This window comes from Sciurus carolinensis, chromosome 15 (genome assembly GCF_902686445.1).
Source record: "Sciurus carolinensis chromosome 15, mSciCar1.2, whole genome shotgun sequence".
Classification (NCBI taxonomy): Eukaryota; Metazoa; Chordata; class Mammalia; order Rodentia; family Sciuridae; genus Sciurus; species Sciurus carolinensis.
Window position 1 is genome coordinate 53,777,200 of NC_062227.1, and position 26,311 is coordinate 53,803,510.

Consider the following 26,311-nt stretch of genomic DNA (forward strand, 5'->3'; position numbering starts at 1 on the left):
ACAGCATGGAGGAGAAAAAGATGACTTTCACTAGAACTCTCCCCCGACAAAGACCTCGGGATGCTGTGGAAACCACGGCAAAGCTGTTGGCACCAAATTCAGAAGAGAAAGAGAGACATCAGGTAATGCAGCCAGGGGACCAGTTCCCCAGCATTGCTTTGGCACTGGTGTCTGAAGTGGGAGGAGAAAGCAGTCCACAGATATGCAGAGTGGGGCTCTGGGTATAAAAGGTTGGGTGCCTCCCTCCAGCACCGTCTCTCTGCAGCTCTCTCCCTCTTAACAGAGCCTGGCAGGTCTCTATCAGCCATTGCCTTCTGCCACCGGGAAGCCAACTGGAGGGTAAGTACCCTCCTCATTTCTAGTAATTTCCAACTGCTCATTGTTGGCACTTGTCTTCTTAGTCCTCTAAATTTTGCTCTTTTCCCCTTTTCTCTGTTTATTGGAGAGAGAGGTCTCAGATTGTCAGGACTGAATAGAAGCAGCCAAGTTGGAGTTCTGGTAGACAAGTAAGCAATTCACGGAAGCCACGGAGCTTCTTGCTGGAAGCTTCAGGGCAGTGTCTTTACTCGCAGTTTCTGAAGCAGGTAGAAGCAACCCTGAGTTCTGTGGAGGATGGCTCGCCGCGGGTTGTCCACCCAGGTGCTAAATGATTCTCACTTAACAGCACTATTAGAAGTTTCAGGCTGTGCTCTTGGAATAATTCAGTTGGAGACGAGCATTTATATGGCTCCAAAGAAAAAAAGTGGGATGCTAGGAATGGCGCTTTGCAATTATGAATTCACGGGCTTTTCTGCCTGTGCTGTCATGCCAAAGGGACTCTGCCTGCGTGCCCACTGGGGACAACTCATGGGTCACAACTGAAGCCACAAATTTGCAACTTCCTGCAGCTACCCTTTCTGGCATGTAAAATTCAAGGCTTCTAGGAGCGCTGTCTACTGAGGAGGGAAGTGTTTTCCTCGGGAGGTAGAAGTACCTGACAGCATTTTCTTTGTTTCTGATTACAGCTTTAAAGAGAACTGAGCACTTCTGACACTTACAATCAAAAACTACCCAAAATAAAGATTATAGTAAGTACCAAATAAATGTCAATGCCGAAAGTCTTTTCAGTATGATAGAACATGAATGTTTAAATACTTCTATATCCATATCCAAAATTTTGTATTATTTTTGAAGTGATACTTGAGGCATGGAAAATTGAAGACAGGTCTCTCTGATTATGCAAATTTCTAACATAATGCTGACAATGGAATGAGTTTCGTTTTGTGTAATAAAATAGGAAATAGCAATTGAATTGAAATCTTGATATTGCCTCATATCAGAATGCTGAGCACTGCCACGTTTCGCTAGTGATCCGGTTTATGAAAAGCGATTCCTAGCTCCTGCTGGAAACTCACCAGGTGCAGCTTCCAGAATATTCCTGGGATGTTGACTTCAGCACGTGCAAGCCTTGCTCTTCCCGTATCAGTGCTGCAGAAGAGTGAGGTTCCCTTTGAAGTACAGGGAGGTGCTTGCTCATCAGAGAGTAGCTGCTTCCTTGTGAGAGTATAGGATGAAATTGGGGCTAACTGAGCCCTTTCTGTTTTGTTGTTCAACCTCCCACCGGGGCAACCATGAAGAAAGGCTCCTGCATTCACTACATGGCTGAGTCCTGGCATCCACAGCAGACCCTGCCAGACGGAGCGGCTCCTTCTTGTTCACTTGAATAGAATCCTGGGCAGCAGTTTTGTGCCTGGCCTCAGATGGAGGACAAAGAACCACAGGGCTCACCCATTCCCAAAGGCGCAGTCTGCCTGCCACTTGCTGAGTGAACTTGGACGGCTCCCACTCTGAACCTGACTTTTCTATATAATGAAGGCTTAAACTCTTTCATCCCAACTAGCTCTTAAACTTTTCTGTCTCTTGGATCTAAGAAAATATTGCCGTTGAGCTCAATGATGTGGTTCTACGAGTTGCTTGTGAGTTTGGTGATAGGGAAAGGCAGGCATTGAGCAGGGGTCAGGGGAATGGGCTTCCACATGGAGAGTGAGACTGTCCTCCTATTTTCCCCTCTTTTCTTTCATTCTTTTTTTTTGGTGGGGCGAGTACCAGGGATTGAACTCAGGGGCACTCAACCACTGAGCCCTATTTTGTATTTTATGTAGAGACATAACACTCCCAGCCCTATTTTGTATTTTATGTAGAGACAGGGTCTCACTGAGTTGCTTAGTGCCTCCCTTTTGCTGAGGCTGGCTTTGAACTCTCAATCCTCCTACCTCAGCCTCCGGAGCTACAGGGATTACAGGGCACCATGTATGCCTGACTTCTCTCTCTCTCTCTTTTTTTTTTTTTTTTTTTTTTTTTTTTAACCTAAAACCTGTATCTGAGAGCCCTACCATAGATTTTCTCAATGCTATTCTTTATCAAGCAAAAATACTTGCAGAGCAACTTAGACACATGAGTTTGGTATATAACTAGCCAGATAATTTAGCATAGACACACACACACACACACTTTTCCTAAAACACTACAAAAAATATTTTCCACAATTGTGCACTTTTACAGCCACTCTGGTGAAGTTTTCAGGTTTCAGACCAAGTCAGTAGAAAAAAGTAAAAACTAAAATAAATGAAAGGGGGAGAAGTAAAGCAATAAACACCACACAGACAACTTTTCTGGAACTTCTAAAGGAAGAATGATATCCTTGGATGCAATGAAAGAAAAAGAGAGGAAGAGAAAGAAAGGAAGGAAGGAAGGGAGAAAGAGAAATTAAAACCTACCATACTTGTTGAATTCAACTAACAATTATTTATCATTAATGGTGATATTTGATATTTAAGCATTCTTAATGAGAAGAAAAATGCCATTTCTCAGTCTCTTAAATGGGCTTCTGCTGTGCATGAATAGTGCAGCTAGTACCTTATAGAAGAAAATAGAGGTCACTCCATGCCTTTGCTGTCTCACACTTGATTGAGAACAAGACTGGGGCTACTTGTCTCACTGTGATTCCCCAGATGGACCCCTAAATTTCCCACGAGGGCTTCAGAGCCTGCAGCTCCCCTCTCCCTCTGGAGCAGGCTTCACATGGGCCAGCCTCCTACCAGCAGAGGAAAAAAGCAGCAGAACCAAACCTGGGCCCTGGGCTCTGCGCAGCATGGTGGACTGCCCTTTTTTTTTTTAAGCAAAACCAAATGAACATTCCATTTCTGCAGTCAGTTCGTCGTCTCTCCTCCCTCCCACTGCAAGCTCTTTGCGATGAGGAAGTCTGCCCTTGGTGTTGGAGGCCCTGTACAGCCTCCCCTGGCGCCCTCCCCACTCCCCCACCCGGCCTTGCTCATGCTCACTGGAGCCAGGGCGCATCCTGCTGATTCATGTATTTTTGCCCTTTGTCATGTCTGGAGAAAAAGGAAGGATGAATGGACGATCTTTCATTGGTGGCGCTGGTGACGCCCGTCATGGTCCTATTTGGATAGACCCCTTTGGAAATAAAGCTGGTGAGGCAGCGCACGAAGGCTTTGCCCGGCTAAGCTTGACCCTGGCCCATGGGCCACAAGAACAGGTATGCTTCCCCCTGCAGACTCCTCTGGGAAACGGGGAGCCTGCTGCAAGTTCTCTTGTGTCTTTTCTGAGAAGAGCCTGGGAAGTAGTGGGGGTCAGCAAGCCCGGCTGAGCTCAGGGCTGTGGGCTGAATGAACGGCACAGGAATCATGGGCCAAAAGCCATTTGGCATTGCCTGTGTTTTAGAGGCCTGACCATTGAGTTGGGGATTTTGGGAAGCCTTGCAAAGGTTGGGGGAATGTAGCCTGGGGTTTTACATGTATCCTGCTCCTATTAGAATTCTTTTTATTTTATTTTCCTCTCCTCTTTGTTGAAATGTAATGGCCTATTTAGTCGGGATGGGGCATAGCATCTCCTTAGCCTCTCGCTGACACATGTTGGATGTGTGGAACGCTAAAATTCCCTAAGGAAGTGCACATAGGCTAGCATGATCAAATTCTAGAGAATTGCGGCTTGAAATTACTGATTGCTCCTAATCAATTCTCATGCCTGACTTCTAGAACAAGTATCAAGGCTCCCAGGGGCCCCTATCTCAAGTCAGGAGAAGCCCCTGTCTAGGACATCACAGCTCCCACACATCCCAACACATAGATATTGGAGACACAAAGAGCAATAATAAGCCTTTTCTAGCTTGGTCTGTGAATTTTGGGCAAAAATTGTTCAGTCTTAACTGGAGGTGGCTGAACTGGGACTCAGGCCATTCAGGTTCTCAATCACGTCTGACCAGTTACAGTATCAAACTTTGAATCTGTATCTCTGAAATCTCCCAGTGATGGGGTATTTAAGACTCTCTAAAATAAACAAATATTATATGCTGGAAATTTTGAAGGCATGAATTTTATTCTGGAATTTGCTTCTATAGTCAGTGGGAAAAACCACTCTGCCCCCAAGTTTTCCTTGGAAGCTGTCACTTTTAGAACCTTATATATTCAGGATGGAAACTCCAGGAAGTTGTGGCTTTGTGCTTCTTGTGGTTGCCTGGACTGAAGCCCAGGGCCTCTCCTAACTTGTTATGGCTGAGGAGGGGGTTTACCATGCAACAGTTTCAGTTGTAAGAGATGAGAAAGAGATGTTTGAAAATAAGGAAGAGCCATCACTCAGACACATGAAATAAAGGGTAACTTTTCATAAATGCTTAATTACTCAAACAGTTTTGCATCTTTAAGTATGGAGCCCACTGAGCTTCACAGGAACTTAGTTTAGGTTCCTGACTTCCAGCAGTTTCCAATGTAAGAAATTCTTAGTGCAATGATTCTTCAGAAGCCTTAGATATTGGTGTCTGACATTGTTTTGCCAAAACAGAATGACCTTGGTCTGCAATGCATTGTATAAATAGCTTCCACTTCGTGCAACAATTAATAGTTCACTATTGTTTAAAAAGCAGGATGATTAGTTGGGCAGTAAAGTAATACAATTGAAGTATAATTGTTACTCAGAAATTTAACTGATTTATTAATCAGTTACCCATGTTGATTCCTGTACTGGGCTTAATAGAAACCAAAACAAGAGTCAGGATATTTTTAAAAAAAGAAGTAACTTTATCTTTTAATAGCAATTTGTTGAATATAGCAAATGGAATAGCGATGAGGCCAGAAATAGCCATGAGAACACTTTGTTCACAGCTTTGCCATGGGGGAATATGAGCTGGTTTTCTGCATAAGCTATGGGTATTTCTCTGGTCATGTCTTGTGGGACTGTGACTTCAGTATTCTGTATCTGTACCTTCCAGGGTCTTTTGATTTGGGGTTTGCTTGCTTCCCACGGACCTGGCTGTGCTCTGGACTTTTCTTTCACACCCAAGGAGTTTTGGCCTTTGTCTTTCTCACACCACCTACTTCTGGAATTATGCCATTGGTATTCTTTTATATCTGCCACCATAAAACCCTCATTTTGTCTACACATACCATATCATTGTCTGGCGACCTTACATACTTACTGAATAAATAGTCCTATAGTGAACATGAGCTGTGGTTTCGTCATTTGTCTTTTGCCAAGGCATGCTTACTATAATTATGCCCTGTAAATCCTTACACCTTACAGTCCTTACATTATGACTTTTGCTTTTGATGGTATTGTCCACTTCGATATTTCCGACTCTCTATATCTTTGTGGAATATCATTCTTGCCTGTGTTTACACATTTAAATGACAGATTCCAAAAGAAAAGAATATCTGAGATAGTTGCATGATATAAGAACAAATTCCAGCAGTGCTGGATTTGGAGAATGGAGGCAGGAGGGTTCTCAGGCTGGTTCCTTAAGAACCTTCCTAAGGTTTTTAAAACACAAAAACCGTTTTAAATGTTTTTTCCTTTTGAATTTCCCTTTCAAAGTCTTAAATAAAACTGATATTTTGTAACTTTAAAATTTAATTTAAAAAGGCACTTTTCTTGGAAAGTAGTTAATCAGTCTGCATTGGGAGCAAGTAAATTCTGTAACAGCATTTCTTGCTTCTTTAATTGACAGTATGAAGTTCAGGCACTTGATTTTAGCTCTTTCTTGGCTTGTTATGTTACATTAACTGTTTTTCTTTCTTCTCAATTAGACTGACTCCTTGAGTATAGGAAGTTGGGACTCAATCAATGTTTGTTGAACTAGAAATGACCAAATAGTATTACAGTCCAGAACCTTCTCATGGTAGCGTTAAAGACATTGATGACAAAAGTAGTGTGGAATTTGAGTATGGGTGATAATCTTCAAGATGTTTCAGGAGGAAAACAGTGCTTTTTTTAGTCCCACGAGGCACATCCCCATGAATGCATTCTAACTCCTCTGTGGCTACTGTAACTAGGCCTTAGTTGTCCCACCTGGAAAGTTCTGCATTAGGAATATTTATGAATTCTGTCCTTCTCCGAAGGATCCTGAAGAAGAACTGACCATGGAGGACAGTCCCACAATAGTCAAAATGGACCACAGTGAAAACCAGGTTTCATCATATGGAGGAAGAAGGTGCATCCCCAAGACACTTGGCTATGTCACCGGTGATATGAAAGAATTTGCCAGGTGGCTTAAAGGTATCTATGCATCCATCCTTTGGAGAAACAGAAAAAGTGACTTTGCAGAAATGGTTGACTGGCACTTCTGCTTACCTCTTTGGTTATATTCCCCATTACTCTTCAGTCTTTTACTTTGTATCTTCAACCTTCAAACCTCTTGACATCTTTTCATGGAATAGTGGTCAGGGCCCAGGACTCTCCTCAGAGGAAAGCAATTGGCTCCATTTGCAATTTTAGTGTTTAAAAATGAAAATATTGCTATTGATCATTTCATTCCTTTGACTTAAGAATTTCTACCTCTGAGTATGGTAAAGAAGTACATTAGGTACTTTCTGAAGTTTAGGTTCCAGTAGGGGCAGGGCAGCTTTTGCATAAAGAAACTTGATGATATGGGGGATCTGGGTACCACTGAAGAGATAAAGGGTTCAGAGGGAAGAAGCTTCAAGGAATAGCACAAGTCAGTTTCACCTCCAAGGGACCCTGTTCTTTTTGCTCTGGTTGGGGGAGGTGGGGCAGTTCTGTCACTTCTTAACTATCTCATCTCTCCCAGACAAACCTGTTGTGCTCCAGTTCGCCGACTGGTTTCTTCGGGGCATATCCCAAGTGGTGTTCGTCAGCAATCCCATCAGTGGAATCCTGATTCTGGTGGGATTTCTGGTCCAGAACCCCTGGTGGGCTCTCAATGGCTGTTTGGGAACAGTGGTCTCCACCCTGGCAGCTCTCTTGCTCAGCCAAGACAGGTAGGCATGACCATCTCGGTCAGCTCAGCTCCCTTTCTGAGACAGTAGCCAACCAGCCACAGGGAGAGTTGACGGCCACACCCTTCCTGGGAGAAACAACCTTTACTCCACAGATCTCCATATGTGCCTTGAGTCAGAGGTCAGGGAATCATTTATAGTCTCTTATTCTTGATATCTGAATAATTGGCCAGTCTGAAATGATGCCAGAATCTCAAGGCAGGACAGGGTAGTCAGAACTAAGCTACAGGTAATTACCAGGAGAGCTTCTAAGGAGATCTTCTTTAATAACTGATAAAATTATTTGTCTTCAGCATTTTGTTTGTACAAAAAAATGCATATGAGTTCATGAAAGTCTTAATGGCTTTTTGAAAAGCCCTTTATATCTTGCTTCATCATTGGTTTAGGAAACCATTCTTCGCAGACAATGCAAAGGTCAGCTCAACTCTCAGAGGGACAAATCTAGTGTCATTCTAGGATCATGCTATACTAAATAGTCCCTCACTGGTTTGTTCCAATGAAATATGACCAACCCCATTTCCTTGGCAGGCAGATAGGTCATATTTGAATGTGTTTGTTTTCAAATCTCGGACTCTCCTTGGTGTGCTGAAGACTACGATTCTGTTCCAATGATTACACGTCTTCCTGTTGCCTTAGCCATGGCCTTCTCTAATCTATAGATGTCGCCGTTCGTTTTCAACTGACCAAACTCGAGCATTAACTCTCCAAGCTGGTTGTCAGAGGGCAAGTCTTCACATAACTCCCTTCTGTCAGCACAAGTAGTCCCAATTTCTGGATTACAGCAACACAATTTCCATCACTTCCCTAGAGGATTAGTTAGGGAGACAAAGGACTCTTGAACAGGGAGTCCCACCTCCCATGTTCTCACTCCAGTGAATGCACGTGACATCATCTTGTCTGCTGCACTGGTAGCTCCTGGCCCAGTAAGAAACAAGAGCCAAGAAGCCCCTCCCCGCCCCTCCCCGCCCCTCCCTGCACTGTGGCTCCCTGGATGCAGGCCCTGCACTTGACCTTCCCCACTCACTTCACCATCTTCACCCCCTCCCCACTCTGGAGTTCCAGGCTCTTGGGAAGTAGACCCTGTGCCCTTTATGGTGTCAGACATTGCCAAGTCTCAGAGCCCTGAGGGGGCCTGGTTCATCAGGCCTGCGCTTATTCTATGGAAAAATTTCCAATTCTTACTTGGGGTTTCTAGTTCCCAATTATGAAATAGGAACCAATTTGGCCAGAGTAAACACTTACCTACAGGAAAAACCTTCAGAAGTGAAGTTAAATATCCAGCAAAGAGAGGTTTCAAAAAGAGGCGCTAACCATGCATGTAATTAAAAGGGGGCTACTTTGCCAAGTAAAATAAAATTATTTTTCTTCACAATAACTTAGAAATGGATATTTCACGAGGAGATATCAGTGCATGAGCAAGGCCCTAAATTAATCCCCAGCACCAAAAAGAAGAAGGAGAAGAAGAAGGAGAAATGTATACTTAGAGACCGCAATATGAAAATGTATGCTAAATTGAAAGATTTGGAAGATTCATGTTTATAAAGACACTAGGAAAGGGAATTTACATTTCAGGAATCTTATGTGTCGCACCAAAAAATCAGGGTTACGAAACAGTTTCATATGTAAAAAACCCTACTCAAGCCAGAGGCCTTAATGATTAAAAATAAATAATAATTCTACAGGAAAGATTAAATGAAGGAGAGCAGGTTGCCCGGCCGGTTCCCCCTTCTCCCTCAGAAACTATACACCTGTCCTTGGCTGTGACACCCGTGGAGAGGGTTGTTCTACATGCACATTGGTAGTTTTATCTATGTATAGTCTACTTCCTGTTTTTATTAGTATTTCTATGGTGCTTAATAGGCTTTGAAAAAAAATAGGCTTTGAAACGTATCCAAGCATAATCCCATTTTCTAATGTGAATGTGATCTAGAAGTTACAGTATTGTTGACATGCAGGCCTAACCCAAGTCCACCTGAGGAACATCTATGCTGTGCCTCTTGCCCACAGGTCAGCCATAGCAGCTGGGCTCCATGGCTACAATGGCACCTTGGTGGGACTACTCATGGCCGTCTTCTCAGACAAGGGAGACTATTTCTGGTGGCTCTTATTGCCTGTATCTGCTACGTCTTTGACTTGGTAAGTCAAACCTGGTTTTCAAAATGCCTTTTAAAACTTTGTAGAGGGAGGGGCAGGGGACCTGTCTCAGTGGTAGAGCACTTGCCCAGCATGGGCGAGGCCCTGGATTCCATTCCCAGCTCCATTTAAAAAAAAAAAAAAAGTACGGAGGGAGGAAGAAATGAGGGATTGATATTTAATGGGTATAAGTGTCCATTTGGTAATTTGAAAACTGTCCTGTGAAGGCGTGGCAGTGACAGGTGTACAATAATGTGAATGAACTTAATGTCATTTAGCTGAATACTTGGTAATAGTTAAATGGCAAATTTTATATTATGTGTATTTTACTGCAATATTTTTAAAAAACAATCAATTTGGGGGTTAGGTACTAGGGATTGAACCCAGAGTTGCTTTGCCACTGAGCTATATTCCCAAGTCCTTTTTATTTTTTATTTTGAGATAGGGTCTTGCTCAGTTGCTTGGGGCCTCCCTAAAATGATGAGACTGGCCTCGAATTTGCAACCCTCCTGTGTCAGCCTCCCAAGTTGCTGAGATTACAGGCATGCACCACTGTGCCTATCTAAAAATATAGAATTTTTAGATATTTTAAATATTAGAAATATTAAATATTTAAAATATTAAATATTTTAAATATTAGATTCAGGTTATGTTCACTCTAACAGTAATAACCACCTAAAATCGTGTGTTTCTTTACACCCAGTTATTTGACCTTCTGCCAGTTCCCCTATGTGTCCTCCAACACCTTTGCCTCACTAAGCGCACTGTGGCCACATGTCACATACTCACACCCATCAATATTCTGATATGTTTGGTCTGGGCCCTTGTCTAGACATTGGAGTTTTAAAATCTTCCCATGTGATTCTAAAATATACCAAGGTTGGGACCCACCCCTACATCAGTGGTTCTCAAACTTGAACACTATCAGAACCACCTAGAGCACTTATTCAAACACAAATGACTGCTCCCCATTCCCAGAGTTTCTGGTCCATTCCATCTGGGGTGGAGCCTGAAAACTTGCATTTTTAGCAAGTTTCCAGGTAATGCTGATGTGGCTGGTCCAGGGACCCCATTTTGAGAACTCAGCTGTCGCCAGTGAGTGCTCACCACACCTCCCACAACCCAGGATATCTGGAATTCTGAGGACCAGTGTCCTGCCTAAGGTCACAACATTTGTCAACGACTCAAAGCTGTCTACTCTGCCCCCGACTATAAAATCTTTTCCCTCTAACCCACACCACCTGTAGCCTTCTGTGGACAAGTGTTTCTCTTTTCCAAAAGAAGATGTGTATTATAGACATATGAAGTGATGGATTCAGGAACCTGGTGTCCTCTGGTGGGAGGAAGGGACACATGATCAGGTATTGTAGGGCACCTTATTTCTGATGTACTTTATTAAGTACTAAAAAGGTATTTTTAAAATCTTGATATAGAATTCACTCTGAGCAACCCCAGAATATAGTTTTTCAAAATCCAAATAAGCTAAGAGTTGAACTTTTTTTACTGTGTTTTTGAATGGTCGTCCTATGACAGACGTATCCCAGATTTCCGTTCTGTGGAAGGTTTGCCAGCCGAACACTGTGGGGCATACTGGCTGGTGAAGCAGAGCCCCTTAATGGTCTAGACACCCGTTGTCCAGTCTGGCTTGTCACATGCAGGTTCTTCTGCTCCTTTGCAGCCCCGTTTTCTCCAGTGCATTGAGCTCAGTGCTCAGCAAGTGGGACCTGCCAGTCTTCACACTCCCTTTCAACATGGTGCTGTCAATGTACCTTTCAGCCACGGGACATTACAACCCATTCTTTCCAAGCAAACTGGTGGCACCTGTAACCTCAGTTCCCAATATCACCTGGTCTGACCTCAGTGCCCTGGAGGTAAGATGCACTGTCTTCTCACATTCCTCTCCGCCTCTTAAAGACACCCATGTCCTCTGGTTCATTGCCCACGGGTGTCAGAGTCCTCTAGATACTCAGCACTTCGCTGATCTTTCTGCCTTCCACCTGCCATCTGAAACATTTGTTCTACTCTGGAGCTTTAGCTCTAAGGGATATTTTTTAAAATAACTTATTTGTTCAAAGCTAGAATTTCCCCCTTATTAAAAAAAAAAATCAGCAGTGTCAACCAACTCCAGAATATAGTGCCATTGGGATTCAGACATGCTTTTGTGATCTTGGCCCTTATTTGGATGGGTGTGATGGGGACCAGTGCTCAAGGCTGGTGGCCTCCTACCTGGAGTTAAATCTTCCATGTTCAGGTTCCTACAATCAAAAGCACTGGATGCTGATTCTTACAGCTCATTGCAGAATCTCTCTGTTCTGCCTTTTCTTCTTCCATAGCTCAGAGTATGCATAGTAATTCAGGATTCTTGGCTTTGGTAAGCATCAAGTCGCCTGGAAATTTTTTTAAAAACCAAAACAGGTTTCATCTCAGATCTTCTAAATCATAATCCTTGAAGCTGGGTCTGGGGACCTATATTAACAAACTCCCCAAATTGTGATGCAGGCCTGAGTTTGAGAATCACTCTACCCTGGGATAGAGTGTGCAGTACATCTCTTTACAGGTGGACATAGAGCGAGGATGAACTCTTAAACTCTAGTTTACCCAAATTGTGTTCCAGTTCTTCCTGCTCGTGTCTATGCAGTAAATCTGCTTAAGGTTTCTCGATCATTAAGAACAAGAGAATCCTTGAAATCAAAAGAAAACCAGAGAGAGCTTGCCTTTTTTCATGAAGAAAAACTGGTTCTCCACTCTCAAGTTCGGAAACACCCTCTGCTGTGCTCTTTTCTGAGCAATGAAACTATGAAAGAAGCTCACCTAGCCTTTGCTTCCTACCCAAAGAATGAATAGGAGCATTTGGAAATAGCCAGAAGGAAAATAAAAAATTTATCAAAACTACTTATAAAGAAATAATTTATAAAATAATATTAATCTCTCTAGAACTGCCATGTCTCATATGGTGGCCTCATATGGCTACTTAAATTTAGATGTAAATTAATTAAAAACAGTTCCACAACTTCACTAGCCACATTTCAGCTGCCCGGTAGCCACACGAGGCTAGTACCTACTGCACTGGATGGTGGGGATATAGACAATTCTGTCATCAGGTTGGCAGGCTGACCTGAGACTGGGGAAGCGGATGGTCCTCGCCTCACTCTGAACCCACATCAGTACACTTTTTTGTCATCTCCTTCAGTTTCCCCACCCCCTGGCTACCTGAGGAATAGTTATGCTATCAAGTTCAAAGACAAAAACCTATTCATTCTTTGTGTGAAACTGCCTGTTCTAGAAGAAACAAGCAGGAAATTATCTTGTGTAAACATAAAGATCCAGCACTGCCCAGAGGAATTTAGAGCCCTTCTTAGGATAGAGTCAGACCCACGGTGGGCTCTGGTGCACTGAGGAGCAGGGACCGTGCCACTGTGTGGAAGCCAGTGTGAGACCCAGCCTAAGACAAGAGAAGAAGAGGGGAGAGGACACATCCCCTCATGCCAGAGCTGGGACTGCCTCTGTCAGAGTCATTGCCTGCAGAAGGTCCTTGCCTAGAGGCATGCATATAACCCAGAAAGGGTAAAGGGGGCCACAGGGGAAGGGGGGGAAGGCATCTTTCAGGAATTAGCTGCACTCGAAAGGGAAATGTCATGGGCGAGTCTGTCCACCCTGGCCCTACCTAAAGTACTATTATAAAAAATTGTCATTTGAGTCAAATCCTGTGCTTCTTGAAAACTCTCTTTCTGTACATACTTTAACTAAACTCAGGCCTCAACCAGAAAGTAGAATTATGATGTGTGTGTACTTTTGTGTTTTGATGTCTGATTGACAGGTGTTAATAAGTGGAATAAGTTAAGGATATCTTAGTTTGAACTAATGCATGTTCTCTTCAACATCAAAAAGGCAAATATGGTCCTGACTCATGAACTTGTTTATAATCTCTTCTAAATTGTGGCCAAAATCCTTCAGCTTCAGGTCTCTGGCCCTAGTAGGAGTATTCAAATTGCATACTAGTAATATTGCTGCTGAACATAAGGATGGATTGATTATTTGCCCTTAGTACCAATAACTAATTAGAAGCAAAAGAAACTGATGTCCCTGCCATCCTCAAGAGACGCTGTGGTGGATCCTCACAGCCAGAAGCCATAATACCACCCTAATACCATATACCTTGCCATAATACCCTGGGAGCCTCCCAGGGATCAAGGCCAAGGGCAGGACACGTAGGCGAGCCAGGGAGTAAGGAGATTTGGAGAGGGCATTTTGGTGCAGATTTGCAGCTGCACCAGGGAAGAGTAGATTTACCTGTGGGGATAAAGCTAAAGAAGGATGGAGATTTTTTTTTTTTTTGTAATTAAAGGAGAGAATTTTAAAGATCAGTTAAAATTAGTTAAAACTGATCTTGAACATGAGGATGCTAAATCTAAAATAACACTGTGAGTGTCCTGTGGGTTTTACATTCAGTTGTTTAGGAGCCTCAGTTTTGCACTTACATTTGCAGCTATTGAAGTCCCTGCCGGTGGGGGTTGGTCAGATATATGGCTGTGACAACCCCTGGACGGGGGGCATCTTCTTATGTGGCATCCTGCTCTCCTCTCCACTCATGTGCCTGCACGCCGCCATCGGATCGTTGCTGGGGGTAGTCGCAGGTAAGCACAAGACTCCTGGTGAAATACTGAGCACCCCCACCATTGTGTGCATGGTCTCAGGAGTCGTCTGTACTCCAGACCTTTCCCAAAGTCTCTGCTTCCTGGGGACCAACGGGAGTTCTGTGATGCTCCCCCTGACCCCATGGCTGCACCCCTGCCTCATTGCAGAGCATCCTCCCTTTTGTCCAGAGCACTGACTGCTCACTCCTGTCTTACCCAACAGGACTCAGTCTTTCAGCACCATTTGAGGACATCTACTCTGGACTCTGGGGTTACAACAGTTCTCTGGCCTGCATTGCAATTGGAGGAATGTTCATAGCTCTCACCTGGCAAGCCCACCTCCTGGCTCTTGCCTGCGGTGAGTACCCTGCACATGGGGTAGGGGGAAGGTTGCTCCCAGCTAGGGGACCCAAATCAAGGAGTTAAAAAGGATTGTGTGAGAGATTAGAGCTGCAATCCTAACTGGGCCCACCTGAGAGCTAACTGTGTGAGTAGGGCAAGTGATGTCCCTCTCTGGGAGTATTGAAGTCACTTTTGACTTACTGTGCAGTTGGAAGCCTGCTGAGTCATATCGGCCACACTACATTATGTATATTTGGGGACCTAGACATCAGATTTATCCTACGTTCTTTGTGTTTATTGTTTAACCCCCAAAAAAGTAAAAGGAAATAAGCTAAATATCAAGTCGTGTTTCTCAGTGAATCAGGTAGAAGTACACGTGGCACTTTGAGAATCACGTTCAGCCAGCTGCCCTCACACTCCAACAGGTAGCAGAACCCAAATTACTGGGTCCCACACTGTGTCTCCATCTCAGTGTCAGAGGTGAGGGAGAGGCATCTGTGTCTCCAGCAAGCTTCCAGGGTGTGCAGATGCTGCTGGCCTGTGATCCTTATGTTGAGAACCGATTTAGTAAACCTTTCAAACCCCAGGATTCTAGCCAGACTCTGCCTGTCAGAGCCAGAAGGTGTCCTGGGAGACCTCCAGACCATTCTTCTCACTTTTGGGGGACAAAGGTTAAAGGAAGTGTCGAAAGGCCTCCTGACTGGATTTTCTAGGAGTCAATCCAAACCTAGAAGCCACAACCTGCCATTACTCACCCTGCCCCTGACTGCTCACTGTGGCCGCCTTAGGACCTTAGGGCAACCCCTCAGTTAAAACAGACTTCAGGAGATTTGGATCTGGAATGCTAGTGGATTCCCCAAGCTGATTGTAAAAGGCAGGCTGCTTCGCTGATAGCATCCTGAGACTTAATTCAATATAATGACGGTATCTAAGATAATGTCCTGGAGTGGAAGGAGTGACGCTCCTTTGGATACAAAAGGATGAGAGGGATGGTGGAATGTGGGGAAATTATTCCTCATCTGGTGGAAATCTGTGTCAAAGTCATTTTATCACCAGTTAATTGACCCACATTATCTAAGCAGTCATTACAATGGTGGACCACATGTTGGGTAAGACATAAAGTGGAATTTCTGCCCTGGTCAGAGGTTAGATGGAACCAAGGGTTGGTAAGGCCCCATGCAATTGTGATTTATGCTGTAGCAAGGCTCATAGAACTCAGGTTGTGGGAGACTGAGGAGGAGGATTGCAAGTTGGAGGCCAGTCTCAGCAATTTGGTGAGGTCCTAAGCAACTTAGTGAGACCCTGTCTCCAAATAAAAAATAAAATGGGCTACGGGTTCAGTCCCTAGCACTGCAAAAGGATAAACATTTTTAAATTAAAATAAATTTTTAAAATTAAAAAATAAAACCTCAGTTGCTGTGGTATCACCATTTAGATGTCATTTTGGCAGTTTCTTTAGTTATTCATCTATTTCACCTAATGACTGTAAACATGTTGTTCATTCTCCACATTTGTTCACAAGTTCAGGGCAAAGAAGCCATGGATAGGTTCTGTGGTCATCTGAGCGCAGCTAGGTTACACACTCTCATCCTCCCACCTTACAGCTTTATTCTGAGACTGGTTTCAGACCTTTATTTGGAGAGCACCTTTATTTTTCTGTGTAGGCAGGAGTGGCAAATAAGTATTAAACAGTCATGATGCTGCCCAGAAAGTACAGGGAAGGGCCAAGTGGTTAGAAGCTTTAGGGCCCAAGGAGTTCCTGAGCACAGAAGATGTTAGAGTGAACAGCAGAAGCTGGTAAGGAGGGGAGCCCCGAGGAGCGGTGCCATGTTTGTGGCAGAACAAGGAGAAATCTTCAGCACAGGTTCCTCTGGGGGAACGTCACAGTTAGAATCATCAGAAGTCCCCCCAAGAGATGGTGGCTTTTCTGTAAATCCTAAAGCACTGGAGGAGGTGTTGTGTTTGGTGGAAAGGGTGATACAGACTGGTGGTGACGGCCTTAGTGCATCCTTCCAAGGTCAAGCAGAAACTGTTTGGATCACAGGAGATGTTGGTGAGGTTTGGCAGACCTTGAAGGGGGAGAAAGTCAAAGATGTTGGCAGATGTGTTTCCCCAAAGTGGGACTGTCTTCCTTCTTTATATAGTAGTACAGACTTACTGTACAAAACAAAACCAAAAATCTGATCAGTTTGAAAAAGTATAAAGTAGAAAATGAAAATACTAGCCAGGTGCAGGGGATGCATACCTGTGATCCCAGCTGCTGGGAACCTGAAGCACCAGGATGGCAAGTTCAAGGCCAGCCTGGGAACTGGTGAGACCCTGTTTCAAAATAAAATAAAAAGAGATGGAGATGTAGCTCAGTATCAAGCATGCAGGAGGCCTGGGCTCAATCCCAAGTACCAAAAAAAAAAAAGCTTCAATACCCCATTGTACTCCCTAGGTCCAATTTTTTCACCTCCCTTTTATTAAATAAACACTTGTAGTTACTCGGATGATCTTGATAATCTCCCCATCTCCGGAACTGTAGTTTAATCACGGCTGCACAGTTCATTTTGCCACATGAGGTAACACAGTCACAGGTTCTGGGGATTAAGATGTGAACATTTGCAGGGGACTTTATTCTGCCAGCCACACTTACCCTCCTTTGGATAGAACAGCTACCTTTACTAGTATAGAACATGGTTAAAGTAGTATATTGAACTAGTTAAGATCCCAGACCCTGGAGCCAGACTGTCTGGAATGAAATCCCAGCGCTACTTAGCTTGCTGAATTTAAGCAAATTAACTTTTCTGTGTCTCAGTTCCCCACTTTAAAAAATGGGTGTTAAGTGCCTGCCTCCTAGAACAGTTCTGAGGATTAGTCCATGTGTACATAAAGCACATTAAACATAAATAGTGTCAAGCGCGTTTGTTTGCACTACTTAAAACTCTGGAAATTTTTTTCTGGTGGCTTTGCATAACTTATAGGAATCAAGCTTATTTATTATTCCCTCTCAATTTCTTTTCTCTCTCTCTCTCTCTCTCTCTCTCTCTCTCTCTCTCTCTCTCTCTCTCTCTCTCTTTTTTTTTTTTTTTTTTTTTTTTTTTTGGTACTAGGGATTAAACCCAGGGACACTCCACTACTGAGCTACATCACCAGTCTTTTTTAACTTTTTATTTTGAGACAGGACCTCACTAAATTGCTGAGGCTGGCCTTGAAGTTGCTGGGCTCACAGGCGTGTGCCACCACACCTGACTACAGTTTCTTAAAGTTTCCTGATCCCTTTATCTCCTCCCCAAACATGACTGATGTCTTAGCCTGCTTTTACCTCCTCTGGGGAGGCCTACCCCCAACAACTAGTGAAACCATGTTGATGTTGTACAGAATTTTCATTTGGGGTTTATTGTACTTTTTTGGATACTTGCTCATTTTCCTAAATGTTTATAGTTTCCTAACTATAAACTTTACTGATTTCTCAGTCCACTCCTACCCCCATAGTTCTTTCTGTCCTGTATTTATGTGTCTTATTACTTCTTCAGAGAAGTTTGTGGGGGTTTTAATGCCCTGTATGTCTTAGGATATTTTCACTTCATCCTTATTTCAATTTTAGTTTAACTGAATGCAAAATCCCAGATTTAACTTTTGTTTCTCTCGATACTTTGAAAAATTGTCCTCAAAGAGTATTTCATTGTCTTATACCAAAAATTGCTATTGAGATGTCTGAAGATAATCTAATTCTTGATAGGGGTGATTTCATGTTTCTTTCTGGACTCTTCAGATTGTCACGTTACGTATGAGATAGTTTTCTGGGGTCCCTCTATCATGGATTTTGTATTTTTGGTGCTGCTAGGCACTGAGGTCATCTCAGTGTGAGCCTTCGTATCTTCCTCTAATTCTGGGATAGTGCAGTTTTCAATTTTTCAGGACTTTCCTCCCCAATTATCTTTCCCTCTCCTTGGGGGACTCCTATATTTGAATACAGTGCCTTTGCATTGACTTTTTCCCGACTCCTTCCATCTCCTTATCCCTTCACAGGGATCTCAGGTTAGCTGACCAACCCATTCTTTGGCTTCATCCGTTGTGCCAGTCACATCACCTACCGAGTTCTTCATTTCTGGTTGGTTAATTGAGCTTATCTGCTGTCAGTTGTGCTTTCTCTTATGGTGTTTGCTCTCCGTGGGTGTCTCCTTTCCTTGCCCTGGGAGCTTATTTCCCTGTGGACATCAGCCGTTTGGGGGATGAGTCTCTGAGCGGGGAGCGGAAGCCAGACCTGAGCTGGCATCTGTCCTGGTGCATGAGGGGCAGGGCTTTACCCACAGGTGGTCAAGACAGCAGAGCCAGCCACACTGCAGATGTGTTTTATCACAAGCACCCACTTGCTAGGGGAAATTCACAGGGCTTCTAGTTCCGGGCCATTTCAAACCCTGCTACAATATATATTTTGGCACTAATATCCTGTATACTTTGTGCAAGTATTTCTGTAACATATTTCTAGACACATAACTGATGAAGCAAAAGGAATGCCAATTTCAATTTCCACAGATGCCAAATTCACCCCAAAAGGGCTGTATCCCTTTCCACTGCTGCTAACAGTGCGTGAGAGCAGCTGTACCTGTTTGATCTCCAAGGGGTCCTATCAGATTTTACTCTCTGCACATGAACTTTTGAGACAGACTTCCAGCCCCTCCTGTAAAGCAAGTCTCACAAGCAAAATGCCACAGCAGGTTTCAGCTTGTCCATGTCACCCTGACACTGCAAAACAAAAGGCCGCTCTTGTCCACCAAGGTAAATAAATGGCCAGCATTGATTACCGAGCGGTCCTTTCATTCCTTCCGGACATCTTTATCAGGAAGAGAACTGAGAGAGCAGCAGAGCTGCCTTCCCCACCTCTAGATCAGAACACATGTGGCCAGGCAGCGGCCCATTTTGTTATGTTATCCAAGGACGCTGTAAATACATCAATGGTTGGATTATTACAGTAGCATCATGTGTGACAGTTCATGAAGGGACATCATCCACAAAGAGCTAAAATCCAGTCTCCCTTCATGGTTCAAGGGCCTTTTTTCTTCCTCAGCTACCAAGAATGCTGTCAGGCAGTTACCTGTAAATTAACCATGGTGTGTGGAAGTCCCCGTCCAATGTAGGACTTTCCCAGTTGTGCTCAGCGAGTCTTAATGGATGGGCATCCACTGCTAAACAGTCTGGCACTCTTACTGTGGAGAGAAAAGCAACTTAGACTTGGAAATCACTTCAAAACAGTGCAATAGCTTGAGATATAAGATTGCTGAAATTAGGCCTTCGAAGTTCAATAAGCATTAAAAGGAGAGAAGTGAAGATCAGGTCTTCTGTGCTCAGGGATGTGTTGCTCAGGAGCTGGCACTTGAGACAGCAGAGGGCCCGGAGGAGTGGTTGAATTAATGAATGTGATCTTAGAAATGAATGAGATTGATGGAACCAAAGAGGGAAACCCTTCCAACCCAAGTGGTGAGCTTTCCTCTGTGCAGAGCAGTGACTGCCACATATAAAAGGAATGAGTTCACAGCTGCCGTTTGTGGAAATAAATGTACTTTTTGAGACTCGTCACCTTCCTGTAAAGATCTTCAAGCTGCCTTCTGCCAGATAACACCACTAGATCCTGAAAAATACGTGGATTTGTTATACAATAAATAAAATGGCAGAGCTGGGATTTGAAACCAGGGCATTTTTGCCAGGTGGGGTGGTGTGTCCCTATAATCCCAGCTTCTCAGGAGGCTGAGGCAGAAGGATCACAAGTTGGAGGCCGGCCTGTGCAACTTAGCAAAACTCTGTCTCAAAATTAAAAGGGCCGGGAATGCAGCTCAGTGGTACATTGTTCCTGGGTTCAATCCCAGATGAGAGAGAAAGAGAGAGAGAGAGAGAGAGAGAGAGAGAGAGAGAGAGAGAGAGATCTCCTAGATTCAGAGAGATTATATAGAAACCAAGCTATCTCCAGATACAGTCATGGTTTTCATTTAAATTCAACTGTGCTTGCGTAAAACAATGGGGAAGTTTATTTGGCATGGAAGAACTTTCCTTTATGTACTAGCCATAACAATGACAAAGAGTACCACAGACTACCTTTATTGAGCACTTACTGTGTACTAATAAACATAGGCATTATTTCCTTTGTTGCTTATACCAATCATCTGACATAATCCTTTTACTTCCATTGCATAGGCGAGGACATGGAAGCTTAGAGCAGAGTCCACTGAGTGATGAACCCAGAGCTGCTGACTCTAAGCTCAGGGCTTGTAATCGGGCTGTGGGGCTAGCTGGATGACATGCAAGTGTGCCTTCCATGGGCTCTTTCCTGCGATTCAAAATACATCTCCCAAGCATTGTTCTTTCTCCCTTCTTTGTAGCCCTGTTCACCGCCTACCTCGGAGGCAGCATGGCACACCTGATGGCTGAGGTGAGTTTGCTTCAGTCTCGCTCTATCATCAGCATGATTGATCAGCTTTCAATTATATGGATAACCCTTCTGAAGTACACCTGGACAGCATCCCGTGACAGGATCCATGACCATGATACCCACTACTCCTCTCTACGCCTCTGCTGGAGCTCCAGGGCCACTCTCCTCTCTAAAATCACAGTAATCCTTAGTCCCAAACTGCAATCACCAGGCTCGTTACAAACATCAGATTGCATGGTTTAAAGAGTAACTTTAACAATACTTTATTAATAACCGAATAACATTTTATCAAGTTCATAGTCTAATCCTGAGTGTCAAGAAATTGACCTTAGAGTATCTTTAACTCAAACAAAAAGCCAGAACTATGTAATGATTGAGAAATCAGGAAAGGGAGGGAAAGGATAATTGGCTAAAGACCCAGACATATTGTTTAAATCTAGTCAATACTTTTTTATACCTCTTGTCTTTATTAAATCCCCCCTCTGTTGTCAATAAGACTTCTCAGACCTGAGTCCTGGGAAAATTATTTAATAGGCAAAATCTTTCTCCTTCCTTTTCAGCATTATCCTCCTGTCCTTTGACCTTCTTCTGTCCCTCACTCAAGGAGCCCGGTCTCTCCTAACTGTTCCATGATCCTCCACCTCCCAATGCCTGAACTTTCTTCCCATTCTCACCCACCATTGTAGGTGACACAGGGTCAGTTTCTGATAGCCCAGTCCATGCTGATGTGTTCATGGCTGCTAATGGGTCAAGATAGTATCTGGCTCTCTCAGCCTCAGTATAGAGATTTTATCTCCATACTTTATGGAGACATGGCATCTTTATGACAGGAAGCCAAAGTCCCATGTCCAATGGAAAATACATCCAAGCCTCATCGAGTCCTTCACATCCCAACAAAGAAAATTCACAGGTGCCAGTCCATAGGCTAAAATTGAACAAGCTGCTGAATTCACAAGGAGATTCTGGAAAATACATAACTTTATGCCCAATCCCACATCTTTCTGATAGAGTGGGTCTTGTGTGATACTTGGGCATCTGTGTTTTATTTTTAACTCCCCAGATGATTCTCATGTTCAGTCATATTATACTCCATCACACTCCACAGGGTCCATGCATAGGACTAGAGCTAACCAATGGGTTTGGTCAGAATTGTATGAGTTACCATGGTCAGCACAGAAGGACCTACCCTCAAGAACTTAAGAGTGGTGGGGGGAGTGTAAGCAAAGAATGGAGGAACTTTGGATTGGGCAGAGGGGAGTGAAGGGACTTGACAGGGAATATGTGAGAGGTGGAAGATGATGGAATGAGATGAATGTTATTACCCAATGTGTAGGTATGATTGCAAGAATGGTGTGACTCTACACTGTGTATAACCAGAGAAATAAGAAGTTGTGCTCCATATGTGTACAGGAGTTGAAATGCATTCTGCTTTCATGTATAAGTAATTAGAACAAATTTTTAAAAAGAAACTATTGGGAGACAAAATTCAAAGAAGTAAAACAAGTGGAGTCCAAGACCTAGACTGAATTAAAGTCAAAGTAGAATGGTCACCAGGGACTTGAGCATTCAGAGAAAGCCTCGTGCATTGTGAGTGAGTGGTCAGGGACCTTTAGCAATGCACTAAGTGTCATCTCCATGTGCCAGGTGTCATCCTTGCACATCTGGTGTGGGAAGTCTGGATGTATGAGAAGGGAGGAAAGACAAATTAGAGACCTAACTGACCACCTTAAAGAGATCCATGAAGAGATTTCAACTCCTAAAGCCCTGAGATCTTAGACTAGGCCTCCATGGGCATAAGTAGAATCCAGAGCAATGCCCCCAGCAACTCATCTCTCCGGTGTGAAAGTGCAGAGAGGTGTTTTGTGTGGATTAGCTTTCCAAGGGGATCTCAGAGGAATATGTGTCTTGTCTCTTTTCCCAGGTTGGATTACCAGCTGGTACCTGGTCCTTCTGTTTGGCTACACTTCTATTCCTCCTGCTGACCACGAAAAACTCCAACATCTACAGGATGCCCCTCAGTAAAGTCACTTATCCTGAAGAGAACCGCATCTTCTATCTTCAAAGCAAGAGAAGGATGGCTGACAGCCCTTTGTGAGAGTGATCCCACCCACAGCCATGGTCATGAGTCATTTCTGATGCTCCCGTTGACTTACAGGGTCTCGGCAAACTGTTTTTTTCCACTAGAACAACTTCACACTGACTGACAGCAAACTGTTCTTTTGTCCACTCCACATTTTGCTTTTTGACTCTGGGAATATCTTCAAGCATATGAGGGTCATGTCCAGGAGATGTGCTCTAGTATGGAATTTGAAAACCCAGTGGGAGCTGGCACTAAGACTTTAATGTATTTATAAAATCAAAATGCTTCAACAGAAAAACCTAGTGAACACAGAGCTAACTATTGCTATTTATTGATATTCTTGGTGCTTAGTTGGCCAGATCATTTTATCAGTATTAAAAGTTAAGCTTTATAAACCAACTAAGCCTTATGGAATTCACAAAATCGAAGTCAACCCAGAACTCTCAGATAAGCAGTGTGGCTTTTTAAAATTAATGCAAGTTACATGTTGCAGTTTTGATCAACATCACAAGAGTGCAGACTGGGTACAGGTAAGTTCCCCATTTCCTCAGCAGAATGGCCTCCACACTGTTCAGTGTGTGTGTAACATACTCTTACAAGAGATAATTGAGTTTCTTCATACTGACAGAACTGCAGGAGGGGAAAAGGGATTTTATCAAAATTATTCTGAATTGTCACTTTTCTTGGAGATTACAAAGGATGCTTTAGGTAGTTCATCATTTTTTCTTTTTTTTCCCTTTATTTTTACAGATTGCATTTTGATTCACTGTACACAAATGGGGTCCAGCTTTTCATTTCCATGGTTGTACACAATGTAGATCACACCATTTGTGTAATCATACATGTACATAGGGTAATAATGTCTGTCTCATCATTTTTTCTATAAGGAAAAATTTCTTTCCAGTGAGATAAAATAAAAGAAGTTCCCTGACTTCACCAGTCCCTACACATTAAAGAAAAATATACATACTTCTAAACTACTCAGCATAGGTATTTATAAAATGCTCAGCATACTTTACTGTAATCCCTACTTTGGTCCTACAAATACGTAGAATCATCATGAAGCTCCAGAGTCCTTTAAATTCACATTTTTTAAATTTCGTTCAAGGATGTCTTTAAAGACTGGGAGTTAGAGTGAGATTGCTTATAGTATTGTTTTTAGAAGTTATTGAATTTCTTTTAAAAATCATTATTTTCTGTACACTCATAATATTATCTCCCAGAAACTAACAATATTTGAACTATGAAAAGAAATACAGGTGAGGAATGCTCCTCCTTTTCCTTTTCTAATTTGAAAGCTACAAGTTCTGTCAAGGTTCCATGGCTAAAAGTGCTGAAGAGCGAGTGGCAAGTCAGCTTATTGCCACCACCACTCATTTCAGCTTCGTATTTTGGAGGGTGAAAAAGTGAGATTTTGGAATTCTAAAGCTTTTTTCCTCTCTCCATCGATGGTCAATGTAGAATACAGTTTTGCTGAATGGATAAACAAGTTGAGCAGTAAGTAACCTTCCAGGCATTTTAGGAAGAAGTTCACTTCTTCCTTTTCTCAGGAAAGCAAACAAGCAAACACTATTCCAATTTTAAAATCCAGTGACCAAAACCTTTGGAAACCATAACTTTGCAACTGTCATAAATGTAAGGGAAAAAATTGAAATTTAGTGTTGGAAACAATATATTCCTGTTAGGGAATTTGCAAAATAGAAGTTGAGGGAGAGCAAAAACAAGCATAACCAGAGATTCCCAGCAGCGAAGAGTCTAGGCACAACTGAGCAAACCAGAGTCCCCTAAAGTAGACCCAAGTTGACCTTCAGAATGGAGCTCATCCTCTCCCCGTGAGCTCACACAGATCTGCAATAGGAGCATTCAAAGGCCTTGTATATTGTCTTATTTAGGTGATATTACTTTTCTCAAGCTATTTTTGTTACTAAGTATTATCCTAAAATTAGGTGAGAACTCTTAGGGAGCATTTGTATTTTTTTTTTTTTTGCTATTGTCTGTATAACAAATTTCTGTGCAAGTATATGAATAAATTATATTCACACCTCAGCTTTGTATAATGTGTCTTTTATAGCCATCATAGATATGAACAGTTGCATGCATAAGTATGTATGGCTTATACATTTTGACGTGCCAAAGCCCTTATTCTTTTCTTAAACTTGGTACTGCCACCAGATGTGTAGTTGGGCAAACCCTGTTCAATTTCAGATTGACAGACCCATCCCCTTGGGTATCCTCTCAACCATCCATTGTTCTTCCCACTCAGGGATGAGAATGAGCTCCTGAGGACATGACCCTAATGCTGTGAGATCCATGTCTGAAGGGCCAGCTTCCATGCATTTCCACAAGATCCAGGCACCCCCATCAGGGCCAGCCCTGGGAGTGGCATGCCTCAGGGGTCTGCTCTCTAGGAAAACCCACTTCTTATAATTTTATATCCTGAAGGTGAAGCCATGCCCATGCTTGTCTCTGCCACCTCCTTGCACCCTGGTTAGCAGAACTGAAAGAAAACGTGGTGAGGATGAAAATGCACTTCAACAAGTCTCAGTGATGAGTTCCAAGGAAGCCCAAATGGGAAGCAGAGAGAGCCACCATGGGATGCCCCATGGAAGTGTCCTCTGTAACGAGAAACCCTCTCCTGCCTACTGTTCCCATAAAAATACATTTATCAGCATGATCTGTCCAGTAGATACCCTCTTCCATCTGAAAGAGAAAAGACAGGGGTTTGAGGCTCCAAACACCATATCTTCATTAGTTATAAGTACTAATTTGCATGTTACCCACTGCTATTGTTTGGATGTGCCCCCAAAGTCAATGAGTCAGAAGCTTAATTCCCAACACAACAGTGTCAAGTTGCGGGGAGACTAAGAGGTGATTAGTCATGAGGATTCTGGTCACAGGAATGGATTAATGACCTTATCATGGGAGTGGGGTACTTATCACAGGAGTGGGTTCTCTGGAGTGGGGGCTCTTTCTCTCTCTCTCTCTCTTTCTCTCTCTCTCTCTCTCTCTCTCTCTCTCTCTCTCTCTCTCTCTCCTCTCACCCTGTCACTTGCTCCCATGGATGATATAGCAAAAAGGCCCTCACCAGATGCTGGCACTTTGATATTGGATTTCCTGACATCCAGAACTCTGGTATTCTGGCAGCACAAAATAGACCAAGACACCCATGATACCTGACTAGCAATGAAGTAGTCCAAGATTGAAAGGTCACTTCCACAGGAGTCAAGAATTGGCATGGGGGATTCTTACAGACAATCTTGTGGGAATGTTTCTGTGGTTAGTAAATATAGAACAAAGTTTTGTGCACAAGAATGTTTTCTACCTCCTCCCTTATCTAACAAGTTCCTTCCAAAGACTTTGATCTTGAAAGTTTCGTCTCTTTCTTGAGCCTGTGTTGACAAAACCACCCCACCCAGCCATTAGAAGG

General features: G+C 43.2%; 1 protein-coding gene across 3 annotated transcripts; it reads left to right on the forward strand.

The window, feature by feature from the left end:
- On the forward strand, nt 1-24,919 carry Slc14a1 (solute carrier family 14 member 1 (Kidd blood group)). Of its 3 annotated transcripts, XM_047526471.1 has the most exons (11): nt 288-339; nt 1,005-1,067; nt 3,378-3,535; nt 6,390-6,546; nt 7,079-7,268; nt 9,294-9,422; nt 11,098-11,290; nt 13,906-14,053; nt 14,277-14,411; nt 20,755-20,804; nt 22,726-24,919. In XM_047526471.1, exons 3-11 carry the CDS (start codon nt 3,389-3,391, stop codon nt 22,897-22,899), a joined length of 1,323 nt encoding a protein of 440 aa, XP_047382427.1. In that variant the 5' UTR covers nt 288-339; nt 1,005-1,067; nt 3,378-3,388; the 3' UTR covers nt 22,900-24,919. The 3 variants fall into 3 exon arrangements, with proteins under 3 accessions (XP_047382429.1, XP_047382428.1, XP_047382427.1); XM_047526473.1 differs by lacking the exons at nt 288-339; nt 3,378-3,535 and adding an exon at nt 1-122; XM_047526472.1 differs by lacking the exon at nt 3,378-3,535 and having other exon boundaries at nt 265-339.
- Nucleotides 24,920-26,311: the final 1,392 nt, after the last annotated feature.

Bases quoted from the DNA above. Each gene is read 5' to 3' on its own strand.
- Slc14a1 (XM_047526471.1), top strand. From the start codon at position 3,389: ATGAATGGACGATCTTTCATTGGTGGCGCTGGTGACGCCCGTCATGGT. The intron at 3,536-6,389 runs GTATGCTTCCCC...CCTTCTCCGAAG, and splicing joins CCCATGGGCCACAAGAACAG to GATCCTGAAGAAGAACTGAC. The intron at 20,805-22,725 runs GTGAGTTTGCTT...CTCTTTTCCCAG, and splicing joins TGGCACACCTGATGGCTGAG to GTTGGATTACCAGCTGGTAC.